Source organism: Lissotriton vulgaris, chromosome 5, assembly GCF_964263255.1.
Source record: "Lissotriton vulgaris chromosome 5, aLisVul1.2, whole genome shotgun sequence".
Taxonomy (NCBI): Eukaryota; Metazoa; Chordata; class Amphibia; order Caudata; family Salamandridae; genus Lissotriton; species Lissotriton vulgaris.
The window spans coordinates 1,905,176,678-1,905,190,264 of NC_141693.1; the positions used below are offsets into that span (position 1 = coordinate 1,905,176,678).

Consider the following 13,587-nt stretch of genomic DNA (forward strand, 5'->3'; position numbering starts at 1 on the left):
ATAGATAAGCACTAGGATGGACATTGATGCGAATGGGTTGTTGATTGATTGTGTGCTCTACTCAAACACACCCAGCCTATCTCCCTGAGAAGCCAATAAATGCTTGCCCTTTCTAACCTAAGAGTCAAGTGCAGAAAGAGTTGTACTTGGTCGACTTTGCAGACTCTGGCACATCACAGGAAAACAACTCCAACTGCCCCAGTTGGGGCCCAGGAGCCCCTGCTTGTCCCATGATCCCCATCCACAGTCTGGCTGTATGCCTCTGAGGTTTATTTAAACACAGCTGATAGGCCTTTAACCCACATTCAGAGGAATGAACTGAGATACATTTTTAAACTAAGGCGAGTAAAGAAGAGTAGCTCCTTTTGTTGGTAGCCAGAACATCCTTAAGATACGGGGCGCCAGTCAAACAGGCCAGCGAACATTCTGTTGCAGGGCTGCTGTGGGCTGAAGTCCTACCATCAAAGGTGCCACGTGAGGTGTTATACCCTTCATTAGGAACTTCTGGTCCCAGTTTAGGTTAGATCTGTTTGGAACAGCCATTGCACTACAAAGACTGTGCTGAAGAAGCTTTCGAATATCACCACCTGTCTACTTAGCTTCAGCAGTGATACTAGTCACCTCCGCTACTCGACAGCTACAGCAAAGTGAAAACATGATGCGATTTGGTTGGAACACTACCAGTTAGGACTTAACAGTGATTTGTGTTTCGCTCTAGGCAGATCCCTGTCTTAGAACTTTCACCCTTGTTAGATGTACAATTGTTGCCAGCCAAACTTATAATAAATTTCACAGTATAATCGTGCAGTGCGTAGCAAGTGGCTCCTGGGGGGCTGGTGGGGCCATGAAGAGTTGGACTTTGGCTCCCTTGCACTGCTCTAACAGACACACCTACCCTAAAGAACCCACCTAACCTTGGGTAAAGCCTCTTCTGTGTGACACCAAGTGGCATTGTGCGGCCTTTCCTAGGGGTCGCATCTGCTAGTTCTCCTGTGCTATACAATAACTTCACTCCGTGCTCCTTGCTGCGCATCATATGCACAGCACCCTATGCCCCTGCTTCACATCATAGATGTGTATGTGTGTTAAGCTGCGTGCATTGATGTCTATAAATATGTTTATCTGTGCCAATGGGTGCTTCAGTCTATACATTTGTTGCAGTTTGTGAAAATCAGCGTGCTCTGCGTGAATGTGCATGCTTTACAGTAGACACATATGTTAGCTTTGGCAATGATTATATAAATTTTCCAATGGCACTTGGTTGTAAGTGCCTAAAAAAAAAAGCCAATCTAATCCTCTCGCACTGGGTTTTGTAAGAACACTATAATCTGCATCGTTTTGGGGGGGAATGTGGGTTGGTCTAGAGATATTTGTAGCTGTTGCCAGCCGCATGTAATGAGACAAAATATCCTAAATAACAAATACACAAATATTGACACATAGAGGGGCTTCGGGTCAACTCTTTTCATGTATTTATCAGTTCAGCTGCCATTCACATTTTACTTCTGACAACCACATCATACGCCAATGAGTGCGCCCATTCTTGCCAATCTGGCACTTCTTGGCACACGGCTGATGGTGTAATACTTTATCAATATTGTTTTTCTTTTGTAATCTTTCTATTATATAGTCATCCTTTTTTGTTTAAACTCTCTTCTGGTTATAGAATTTGAAAGCAGTCGCACTTATTATTTATTCCAATAAGAATTACATTTTCGTTCCTGTGAAGTGCTGTAATCTAAAAGTAATATCCATCGGATGGCTTACCTACCTACCTTAGACGGGCGTATTGGCTTAGTCTGTGCTTGTTTAACAGGTAGTCTTTTTTCCGTTTTTGTTTTCTCGCTTTAGTTTTTTTCCGTCTTTCTTCTTTTTGTAGTCGAGCCTTTTCCTTTTGTTTCAAAGAAATGAAGATCGCATCTTTGTGATGTGGGCTCGCATACGGTTTATGCGTTTCAGTAATAATACCCTAGGGCGCAAGTTGCTTGAGGTTAGTTTCGGATGATCGAAGGGACCTGGGTCAATAGAGGCTATTTGCATGCTGCTGTGTGTTGTGGGTTTCGTCCAGAAAGCGAAGACCAAGCAATAAAATAGCATGAAAGGAACGGGATCTTAGGTTTTCGTTTCAGTACTCGTGATCTGGAAAAGATGCAAATATCCAAACAAATCAAAAGCTAAAATAAGAGAATAAAAAAAAAAATCATAGGCACTGCTGAGATTCGAACTCAGGATCTCCTGTTTACTAGACAGGCGCTTTAACCAACTAAGCCACAGCGCCTTGTGATTGCAAGGAAGTTCAGATCTTAACTAGGCACTGATCATGAGGGAACACGCGCGTTCTGGAAGGTTTCATTGACCCCATTTGGTGTACCAGTGGGAATATACCGAGCTCACGTCCTTACAAATATCGTTCCCCTAACATCAAATGATCATTTTCTCTGACTGATTGCAGCGTGCTTTATTAATACATAACCGTATTTAAATGTCCATTTTCCAAAATGACATTGTTTTGTTGCTTTCTGTATGATTAGATATTTTATAAATTTTTTGTTTTTGATGCAGCCATGTTTGGAACGTAATATGGCAAGGTGGCAGTGCTGTATATACAGTGTGGCATGCGGTTTGAAATGGTAAATTCCATGGAAATGATACATTAGAGTTTTCACTGTTATATTAACACAAGCATGGACAAGTACAGTTCAGTATGTACAGTGCTGCACATACATTAGTTATGAGTTTATTGTGTATGTGTCGCCTGCATTTATTTTAATGACCACTAATATCAATGATATTTCAGAACAGAGATAGGTTGGAGGTTATTATCATATAAATTACATTTCCATCGGTAGTCGTGGCCGAGTGGTTAAGGCGATGGACTTGAAATCCATTGGGGTTTCCCCGCGCAGGTTCGAATCCTGCCGACTACGAGTTGTCATTTTGTGTTCAGTAAAATGATTTTAATTGTAATACTTTGGGAACCAATCCATGCACTGGCTTCATCCTCTTAGTGTTTACTTACGCCGAATTACATTTTAACGATATAAGTTCTTGGCACACGGAAGAAACACCAGTAAGTGTTTAGTTATCCCATAAAAATATAAATATATATTTTTCTAAAAGAGAAAAATAATATACCAAACATGACCCCGACGTGATTTGAACACGCAACCTTCTGATCTGGAGTCAGACGCGCTACCGTTGCGCCACGAGGTCTACTGAAAGGTCTTTGCTGAAATCCTCAAAATGACATCGAGAACGAAGTGGTCAGGTTTACGTATACGTACATTTTTATCTACGGCATACTTAAGAGGCAACCAGTGAATCCGTTGTCTGCAATGTTTGTATATTGTCTTGTGGCATACGGACTGCAAAATATATTACGGTTACATCTATAAAATATACTTCTGGTTTATGAGCTGGCAGCCGTGGTCTCTTCACCTCCTCAACACACACAGCAGCAACGTCCACTGCGGTCTGAAACGCACACCTCTAAAATGATTTTCTGTTTGTTGTGGCGCCTTGAGTGAGCGTTGGGGAGGATAGTCCCTTTGACCATAAAAGTCCCTTCCCACCATGCACTGGGACAACGGACCTTCGGTGCCTGGTGCGCATGCGCACCCGCGTGTATATATTTTTTACCCTCTCGATTATTTATCGTCTCGATTAGCACAAACGTTTTTCCCATAATAGTTGAGGACTGACGTTAGACAACAAAACAAGCCTCTCCTCAATTATTTCGGGCATACCCATGCCTCCCGGTCATGTCTCTGGTTGGAAGCATAGAAGTTCAAGCACTTCCGGGTAGCATGATGGGACGGGGGAGCTTGGATGATTAGACCGCCACCGCGGAGACAGGAAGGTAAACAGCTCAAGTCTTGTCCCGGGCACCAGCTCGCCTACATGTGCCTGTTCTGACTTTCGCTGGGCATGTGTGTCTGTGTAGTCCTGGTTGTCTTGTGGTGCTTTTGAAGTTGGAAGTAGAGGCAAATGTTCTAACTGGAACTTTGTTTATTTGTCAGTTTATGTTTGTTGTGTGTGATTGTGGTTCTGTTTTTTTTGTACCACAACCAGGTGTACGGTTTTGATGTAGTGTCTGTGCCATATCATTAGTGAAAAGGAGTGAAGTGAGGCGTGGTAAGGTGTGAGGGTTTGTAGTGGGCAGTCTGTGCCATATTTTGATGGCATTGTAGTGTGCTCCGTGTGTGTTGTATTGGAGATTGGGGGAGTTTTGCTATGCAGAGGATGGAGACTATGGTTGGATGTAGACGTTTTGTTGTAGATTAAACCGGGTAGCATTGATCAAAAGCCGCCATTGAATGTTCGTAAACGAACCGAGGGGCAGATTTAGAAGCCCCTTGCGCTGCCAGTGCGTCACTTTATGTGGCGCATCGGCAGTGCATTTTTCTGCCCCATATTTACAAGGACAGGAAAAGCCTCGCTGTGTGGCTTTTCCTGTCCTTGTAAATGGCTCCTTTACATGCAGCACTTTGTGTGAAAGGGGCTTTGGTGTGGGTGTTCCCACGCAACTCCCATGGAACCAGACATATTTCCAGATTGACAAGAAATCGTAAATCAGGAAATGGGTCTGAATGCTACGCCTTCCCAGGGGAGGCTTAGGGAGGCGCAACGAGGAGAAATGTAATCATTTCTCCTCCTTCTTTTCCTCTGGTGATTATTTATGTACAGGAAGGTGTCCGGACACCTTCCTGTAAATAAACAATCCTTTAAATCAATTGGTTTTACAAGTTCTATGTGTGCTAATGCAGCACACATAGAAGTTGTAAAACACCATTTCATCCAGTGACTAAGGCAGTTTTGCACTTGGTGCAAGGGTGCCTGTGTCGGCGCATGGCAGCAGTTTGTGCTTCAAAACTAATGCAGCGTGGCGCAGCAAAATGACTTGCTGAACTGAGCTGCATTAGTTTATTGTAAATCTGACCCATATAGTTCAAGTCTTAAAAGGCCTTGGTGTGCTGGAAGTATTCTATTACTAGCTTAAAAACTTTCCTGAGAAGACACAATCCTTGTAAGAGTGAACCCAAAAAGTCACTAAATTAACCTGAGCTTTACCTCTTGGTAGCCATGGTACAGAGACCATGTGTACTTTATATATGCAGTGCTAAAATTATTTTAAAAAAGTTAAAATGCAAAACAATAAAACCACCTGAAAGAATTGGAAAATAGAGTAAAAAGTGATAAACAGCATAATGGAGAAATGGCAAAAATCCAAAAAGGGGAACAGGAGATATGAAGAAGCACAAAGTGCTAATGATAGTGAATAGTTGCGGTAGAACAGGACCTATTTGCAATTTGACCTAGACCATGATGGAGTACCAGTTAAATACACTAACCTGGTTCGTCCGGGTCATAGATTTGACCTTCTTACTTTAGTACTTTAAGTCCAAGTCCACCACAGGAGTACACTTTTAAAGCCCCAGAGGACCTTAATGGAGGCACTTGGAAGCTCAGAGGGTGGCTACAGAGGAGGGTCAAGTGCAGATCGAGTTGCTACTGTTCTACTGGGCAGTTGCAGGAAAAGGCCAGGGTTCGATTCCCGCCTCGGCGGGTCTCGGGCTCATAAATTCCTCTGACCGGATATTCTCGCCTCAGTGCCTATTCTAATCATGGGTCCCACGCTGCAACTCTTGGCAATAGCTTGCTTAATCTCCACAACGGCCCCAACAGCGCGAGGGATGCCTGGTTTCACCATGGAGGTGCCCAGGAGTGGACACTTCACAAGGAAAGCCAGGAAGGGTTCCTGAGCGGTATGAGTACAAGCGCCGGGAGACCCCAGTCCGGGGTAGCTGTGCGCTATACAAGGGCGTTTTAGAAGACTAATACCGGACCGGAACCCTTTTCTACCATACTCCAGATTCCAAACAACCCCTGCAGACAGGCATTGTCGATTCCCTGATGAAGGGCATGATGAAAATGCCCGAAATGCATTGGACACGCTATAAAGACATTGCCTGAAGTAAACACTTTTCATAATGATTTTGATGATATAAGAACTAATTTTGAAAAACTGGACTTAAAACTGCAATGAAATATAAAGAAACGTAAACCAAAATACATTGAGTGGAAGTCTTTTGTTACCAGGAAAGACGACATGTGTGCCGGCAAAGGGATGAGACTAGAGACCCTCTAGCCTCACTTTCAAAGCATTTCGATTGACGCCGCTGGGCCCTCGACGTCACCTTGCGGAGCACCATAAAACCAAAATTAATATTACCTAACACTGTGCATTTACCTTTCAAAAACAGAGCTGTGCATCCATCCGACCTCAGTTTCATCGCTATACAAGTACAACACATTTACATTTACATTTTGTTGAGCATATTCAAGTCTTTTCTTATCTACCACAGACCCAGGAGTTGGTGCCTGGAGATGCCACATTTATGGCTGGCACAAGCGAATGAATGGGAATGACCTGTCGGGGTGCCATAATCCAGGATTCTGCAATCTTTTTTTTAAAGCAAGAGCTACTTCTGATTGAAAATAGTCCTGTGTTACTAACTCTGACAATTGCTGCAGTGCTGACCACAACAGAGACCTTCTCAGTAGTGGCCACCCACATGTATGTCACAATATTGTGTGGTTTCAAAATACCATATCCAGAATACTGACTAATGCAACATAATTAAGGTACTTATACAGGTTTAACATCCGCATAATAATGTATTTTTTAAAGTATTTTAAAACAAGTTTATATTTCACATTGTAACGGTTTTTATTAACTATACAATAAAAGAATTATTATAAAAAAAATACAGGTTAGTATAGCTTTACTATTAAAAAAATCCACATCTCCGTCCCTGTATATCTTCCAGGTAAATAGTTGTGAACTTGGGACATAAATACAATTTTACTCACCTTTTTTGAACTTTTCTTCAAATATTGTGTTAGTCTATATTCTAAGACTAATGAAATATCAGCCACAGCAGAAAGCACCCTCTGTCCTAAAGAAAACAATAAAACCTATACTTCTTTACAACTCAGTATGAACTACCATTCAAAGACCAGTTTAAGTGTGTTTTGGATTGCAATCATTTTGTTTTCAAACATATGCATTTAGTTGTTCAAAATAAATGATTTTCTATACTCTTTTCCAATTTTGGTTAACACATCCTTAGAAGTTCTTGTCCTGTTCATGGAAAGTGAACTTCTTCAGTATGACTACACTACACCTTCTGAATTAACTACTGTGCTGGCCTGCACTTCAGGGGACTTTTTCTAGGATATTGTCGTACTTCCAGTAACTTCCCAGCTACCTGTTGGAGACCACTGCCATAACTAATGGAGTGAATTTTTCACAGGCTAACCCTACCCACTTTGGATATTTTCAAGCTCACCAAAGTCTACGGCCAGACTAAACTTTGGCTCTGCAGGCCATGTGTGTCTGGAATTCACTTTGGTAATCCTAGTGCCATCCTGCGTCCTAACTCTAAAATTCAGTTTTAGCCTCTCGCTCTACCCCCAACAAACCTAGAGACAGCAGTGTGGTAGAACCCGGGTAGACTTTAAGCAACTAGACCGTGAATACACACAAATTGTTTTGGCATTCTATTTCCTTCCTCTGAAGTGTCCACCAAATGTCATATGTAAACCCAGCAGACCTGTCACTTGGGTTTTGACACTGCAGCAGGATTTGACACTATTATGTCAACAAGATGCCCACGGTTATAGAGGGTGGTCTGGCTGGGGGAACAAAAGTTGGGTGCAGCTCTGTGTGTTAGCTACGTCTGCCTATGAAAGGGCAGTCCTTTCTGAAGTTTATTAAGTAGTTGGGCCTAGCCCACAGGCCATTCTGTCAAGGGCACAGCATCAACCCCCCAACACCTAATGCCTTTAGTACCCGTTCTAGGAGCAAGTTTGCACCTCTGTCACATCTATTTAAATGCTAATTACTGGTTGGTAGCAGTGGGAGACAAAATGCAGATTTAGTTTCCACAGGTTTCAGATGGGGCAAAGATATCTTTTAAAAAGTTATCTTTTCCAAATATTTATTACAAATCCTACTTCAGCAGGATATTGGGCCTGTAATAAATATTTCTATTTAAAAATGTCCCAAAATAAAGTTTCTAGGTGTTGCCTAGCCGGATATACATTTATTAAAAATAATAATATACCCCGGTGCTTTCCTATGGAACAGCCAACCCTTCTATGGTGAAAATTGCTTTTAACTCTCTTTTTTACTGTGAGGCTATGTTTAATACTAAACCTTTATATGTCCTACTTTAAAATATCATGCATCTTGCCTTTTGGGCAATAAGGCCTACGTAGGGGTGATTTATAAATATTTAAAAGGAAGGTTTAGGACTATCCGAATGGTTTTATTTGACAGGTTGCATGTGCATGTAAAACCTGCACACCCAGGCTACTGGTGACAGGCCTGGCGTCCTATTTACATTATCGCAGTAGGTGATGGCACAATGGCTGCTGCCATCCACTTGTGACATTTAGCTTGCAGGCTCTGGGTACACCTTGGTACCACATACTAGGAACTTCAGTGTAATTAAATATGCCAATTAGGTGTATACCAATTTCATCAGGTTTAAAGATGCAGCGCAAGCACAAAAACACCCAAAACATTTTGATGGCTAACTTTATTATACTGCTAAATGTAAGTAACTGCTGCTTAATACCATTACAAGAGCTTTCGTTTTTTTTAATGTATTCAGGCAAAAAGTATCTTGTGCAGAGGATGTGATTAAAGTCTTGGGCTAAACATATTCCACAGGGATTACACTAAATGTATTACCATAAAACTGAAATGAACTTAGGGTGTTATTATGATGTCGGGCGGATCGCCACCACCCGACCGGCGGTGGCGATCGCCTCGACATCTATCCCCGCCAGCCAGCCATTTACCCCCGCCATATTACAATGGCGGGGGGTACAGCGCGTCCGTCGCTTTTCCGCAGACAGGCAATCGTTAAGATTGCCTGCTGTGCGGACCTGGGCCCTAATATGGTGGCGGTGCCTAGCAGACACCGCCCACCATATTATGTTGTTGACGGTTCAATGCGCCGCCATGGAAAGGCGTGCAGTCTTTGGTTTTGGGGACCCGTCGGGGGTGATGGGGGTGCACTTGGGGGTTACCCATGGTACTCCCCTACATTGGCATGTACAAGGTGGCAGGCACCGCACGGTGCGTGTCACATTGTGCATGCAAATGCACAAAATGCAAATTTTACATTGCAGCTTGTGCTGCTTACAGCACCGCCCGCCGCAGTGTAAAAGATGCGGGATGCGACCGCCAGGGTGGCAGTCGCATCCTAATTGGCCCTGCGGGACCGCCGCACCTCTGGCGATCGGTCCCGTTTTCCGTTGCGTCGCCATCGTAATGGGGCCCTGAGTGGCTACCATCATACACACATTCCGTATCTAGTTCTCAACGTCCTTTCAACTATTCCTCTGTACATAACCTTTTTTTTCTCTCCCTGTGTTTTCTTTTACAGTACAGATTAGTCGTCTGACAGTTGAACAAAGAAACAATTAAACATGGTAAGGATTCTTACTATTTGTATCCTTTATGTATATTTTATGTTTTAGTAATGTATCTGAAGACTTCGCTCACGACAGCCCCTCTTGCTTTGGCTGTTATTGTAACTTCTTGTCTATTTTTAGTGCCTGCTTATGAATTTGGATGTACAGTTAAATGGGTCAGCAGGTTCATGTTTAGCATATAATGTTAACACTTTATATTTTCTGTATTGTATAACCTAGAAGCAACCATGAATTACTTTTGTTGCTGTTGTAGTAGCATTTGTTTCACTCAGTAAGTGAACAGCCTATGACTACTGCCCAGCAGTATACATTATTAATCACTTGCTTGTGCAGGTAACGTTATTGCTTCATGGTGAGGGAAGTTGTATGTGGAGGATGATGGAGCTAGAGAGAAAGAGTTGGAAGGATATTGAAATAGTCACTCGAGACTACAAATGTTCTGAGTTTTCAGGCACATGGCTAACTAAGACTGTAACTTTGAGAGTTTAGTGCAAGGCATCAGTAGTGTAAGATCTGATTGAAAGTGCATGAGCACTCCTTGCCACATCTCTTCTTAGTTCCCTTCAAGTGATTGGAGTTCCTGGGTTCAATGCTTTTGGTAGGTATTTAGAGTTTCTTGTGCTGGGGGTGTTGCGCTAGGTAAAAGTTCCATAGCACAGATGGCCAACATGCAGGAATAATTCTATATCTGTGACAGGGTTCTGGGAAGACGGTCCTTGGTCCACTTTAGTAGGTACAATATGTTCACCAAGAGAGGTAGCTTACTGCAGAAATGTGTCTGGGTTTGACAATGACGATGATAGTCAAATATCTTGCACTAGTTGCACCCACTGGTGCCTTTATTCCTCAGGTACAAGTACATGTGGAAGCTAACTAGTGCAAGGAGTCTGGCAACCACTGATAATGCCAAATTCAGACACTTTTTCACAGTAGGCTACCTCTCAGTGAACGTATGATAACATAGCGTGGAAGTGGATCCAGCCTAATTCAAAACAATTAATAGGTAGCCAGAAACATAGTCATTGCTATTTTCAAGCATATGGAGTTGGGGTTGCTGGTCTTTGATCACTATCACCTGCCCCACTAAAGTAAAGAGATGTGGGGACCAGCGAATAGTAGAGCAAATCCCCCATTCCTCCTTAGATCTGAGTCTCTCTTTGCTATGTTAAGATAAGGCAGATACTTGGGTGAGTATTTTATTCCAGTGCACGTTCAGTTGCTCTCTTCACTTTAAATGAGTTGTATTAGCTCAGACCCAGAAGGAGTCAAAGCAATTTCCTCCTTGAGGAACATGTTTTGAATTTCGTTTCTGGAGTCATTTCAAAGCTAGGAGAGGTACATTTGGGGTTTCTTAGAGGTCGGTGCACCAACCTCCCTCGCCTAAAGTCTACCAATTGGAACTACTTCCATGTAGAGCAGATCCAGCCTTTAGCACTGAGATGAGAGGACCCACAGTGGCGGAAAGATCTACACCAAACACTTTTTTTCTTCTCTGCCCATAACAGTTAACTCCTATCAAGACCTCCATTGACAGAAGTACTCTGTTACTAGGCTTCTGGTATGTACCCCGAGTGACTGGTTGTGACTACAATAAACCCAGCAGGATTACATTATTCCTTAGAAGACCATCTTCAACAGCAATATATTTTCCCACACTAATCCTCTCCCAGGTGTTTTTTTCCTGTAATAGTTCTAAAGACACAGGCTAAGCCTCAACGGTATCCATCATTTCTTTTTTTTGCTGTGTACATTTCAGGGTGTGTGATTTTGTGGATAAATATTGCGGTGCCATCTTCCGTGCCCTGGAATACTTTCACTTGGTGGCTATCCTCCGACCTGATCTGTAAGGAGGATTGCAGTTAGTGAACCTTCTCCGAGCGACCTTTGTATAAGAGTTCCAACAGTATCTCTTGCAGTAGTGCCTACTGTGACCAGGACTGCTCTACCAGACAGGCTCTGCCACTGTAGAGTCTTGGTGGCTTGGCTTGCACTTGTGATAGCAGCATTCTGGTGCTGGAGACTACTGCGCTCCTTGATGGGATCTTCAGTGAATTCATGAACGCTTAAGCAAATACTGACCTTGTAGGGGCAACTACGTTCAAAAATTCCTAATGCTTCTTTATGAAACTGAAAAAACTCAGGGAAGATAGAGAGTGCAAATTTACAGAAAGAATAACTGCACTGTACTTTCAAATCCCTAATTGACCCTCCTGTACCAGGGCTGCCGCATTAACAGGTTACTGTCCGTGCGTCTTTCCATCCTCTGCATTTAGTATTCCTGTTCTGTTCTTTTATGTTTATTACACGGCTTTTGACCACATTCTCTTAAACAATGGACACCGTTCAACGTATTTAGAAATTTCATGTGACATACAGTAACGTTTGGTGTACTTTAATTGTTCCTATTATCCTTTCGGCTCAGCAGAAGCTTTACGTTACAGGTTTCCTTGGTACATCACATATAGAAAACCCCTCTTACTCAACCTTCACAGTGACAGTGTTATCAAGTTACACAGAATCGTCCCTCTGTGGAGAGGGTTGTATGCAGGGCACAACAGGATAAAGTGTTTCGGGTCCTTTCATTTCAGGGCATCCTCTTTTTAGGTCCTACCTGCCAGTACAGCAGTCTTGAATACATATTATTACCAATTCTTTAAATTATGCACCGAGCGGAATGTGCTTCCACCCAGAAGATTATTACTCACTCGCCTCTTGCTGTCGGCTATTTTAGTCCATCATTCCACGTTCTGGGAGTGCTTCTTCATGGAATATTTTATGTCTGTAAAGTACTCCATCAGTACGTTGTCACACTCGATCCTTTTTTTTGCTACGTTTTTCCAACATTGGCACAGCTAATAGAGCAGGCTTTGATGGGATAAACAACATGTGTGCATAACTGTGTGGCACATTACAGCTAGAACTGCTACTGTGCGTGTTTTTCCTACGCAGTTTGCATTTTTCATCCATAATGGGGTCTCCTGATCCTGTAAGTTGATTTGGATCTTTTACTCTACGGACATCTGGTAGATGGAGCTTTTTGTTTTTTACTCTGCACAATGTGAGGCGGATTGATTTGTCTCTTCGTGCTGGGTCCTTTAGATTATTACCCTTGAAGTTGTTTCTTTTGTTGGCATATTTGATAGGGTGAAGGTGGATCCTTCCATTATGGGAGAGACCACTTTGTCCGACTCTAGTGCTGATTTACGATTGCCTGTAGGGAGGAGCATACCTTTTTTTTGATGAAGTGGCAAATTACATTCATAACCGCTTCAGCTCTAGATTTTGTGGCACGTAATGTGGGGCTTCCGAGATAACTTCTTGTACATCTGGCTGTAGGGTTATGTAAATGTAATCCTCCCTTAGCCTGTCTCACCTAGATAAACTTCCACAATGTTCACACAGGTTGAGTGTCAGCCAAATGCATGAAGTTTGACTTGGATGTGTTGATTGTTTCCTCTCAGGAAGTTATTACAACCTGAAGTTGGGCTTCGAGAGTCAAATTCGCTTTCAGCTTGGCTCAGTCCAATGTTATCTATTCCATCTGCCTTCATTGTATTGGCATGTGAAATATTCAAACTCCGAGAAGATGTAAAACCATGCATTTGTTTGGGGAGTCGAATAAGAAAAGAATACGTGGGACATGATAGACACTGCTTTTACACCATGATTTTTTTTCTACATTGTACTCATACACTAAAACCTTTAATCAAACCCATCTTGTTTTATATTTATGCAATTGTATGTTAAACGAGGATGTAATGAACTTTGAATACTGATAATTCATTTTACTTTATTATTTTCAGGGTGAAAGAAAAGGGGTCAATAAATACTACCCTCCAGATTTTGATCCTGCAAAGGTAAGAGAATGCGGTTATTGGAGTCTGGAAATAAGCTTTTTTTGTGCTACACAGTTGGTAGCAATTGGCATATTGACTGACAGAAAAATATCAAATGGTTCATTTAACTGATTGTGAAGGACTGCACTGGTAGAATGGGTTGCTAAAGTATCTTCGCATGAAAGAGTGCTTGTATTTTCATGTGCAATCAACATTCTTCAGTTCCACCTTTTAATCATTT

General features: G+C 42.3%; 1 protein-coding gene and 3 non-coding genes across 4 annotated transcripts in view; 2 read left to right on the top strand and 2 right to left on the bottom strand.

The window, feature by feature from the left end:
• Nucleotides 1–2,204: 2,204 nt before the first annotated feature.
• Nucleotides 2,205–2,278, bottom strand: TRNAT-AGU (transfer RNA threonine (anticodon AGU)). Its single transcript has one exon. It is a non-coding gene; the product is annotated as a tRNA-Thr (tRNA).
• Nucleotides 2,279–2,845: 567 nt separating this feature from the next.
• Nucleotides 2,846–2,927, top strand: TRNAS-UGA (transfer RNA serine (anticodon UGA)). The gene has a single exon. It is a non-coding gene; the product is annotated as a tRNA-Ser (tRNA).
• Nucleotides 2,928–3,141: 214 nt separating this feature from the next.
• TRNAW-CCA (transfer RNA tryptophan (anticodon CCA)) lies at nt 3,142–3,213 on the bottom strand. Its single transcript has one exon. It is a non-coding gene; the product is annotated as a tRNA-Trp (tRNA).
• A 379-nt stretch (nt 3,214–3,592) lies between these two features.
• The window catches only part of YJU2B (YJU2 splicing factor homolog B), a 93,122-nt gene continuing 83,127 nt past the window's right edge, over nt 3,593–13,587 (top strand). The window contains exons 1-3 of the mRNA XM_086924474.1: nt 3,593–3,859; nt 9,462–9,507; nt 13,314–13,367. Coding sequence (XP_086780600.1) covers nt 9,505–9,507; nt 13,314–13,367 — 57 coding nt within the window. The 5' untranslated portion in view covers nt 3,593–3,859; nt 9,462–9,504. The remainder of the gene's footprint in view (nt 3,860–9,461; nt 9,508–13,313; nt 13,368–13,587) is intronic.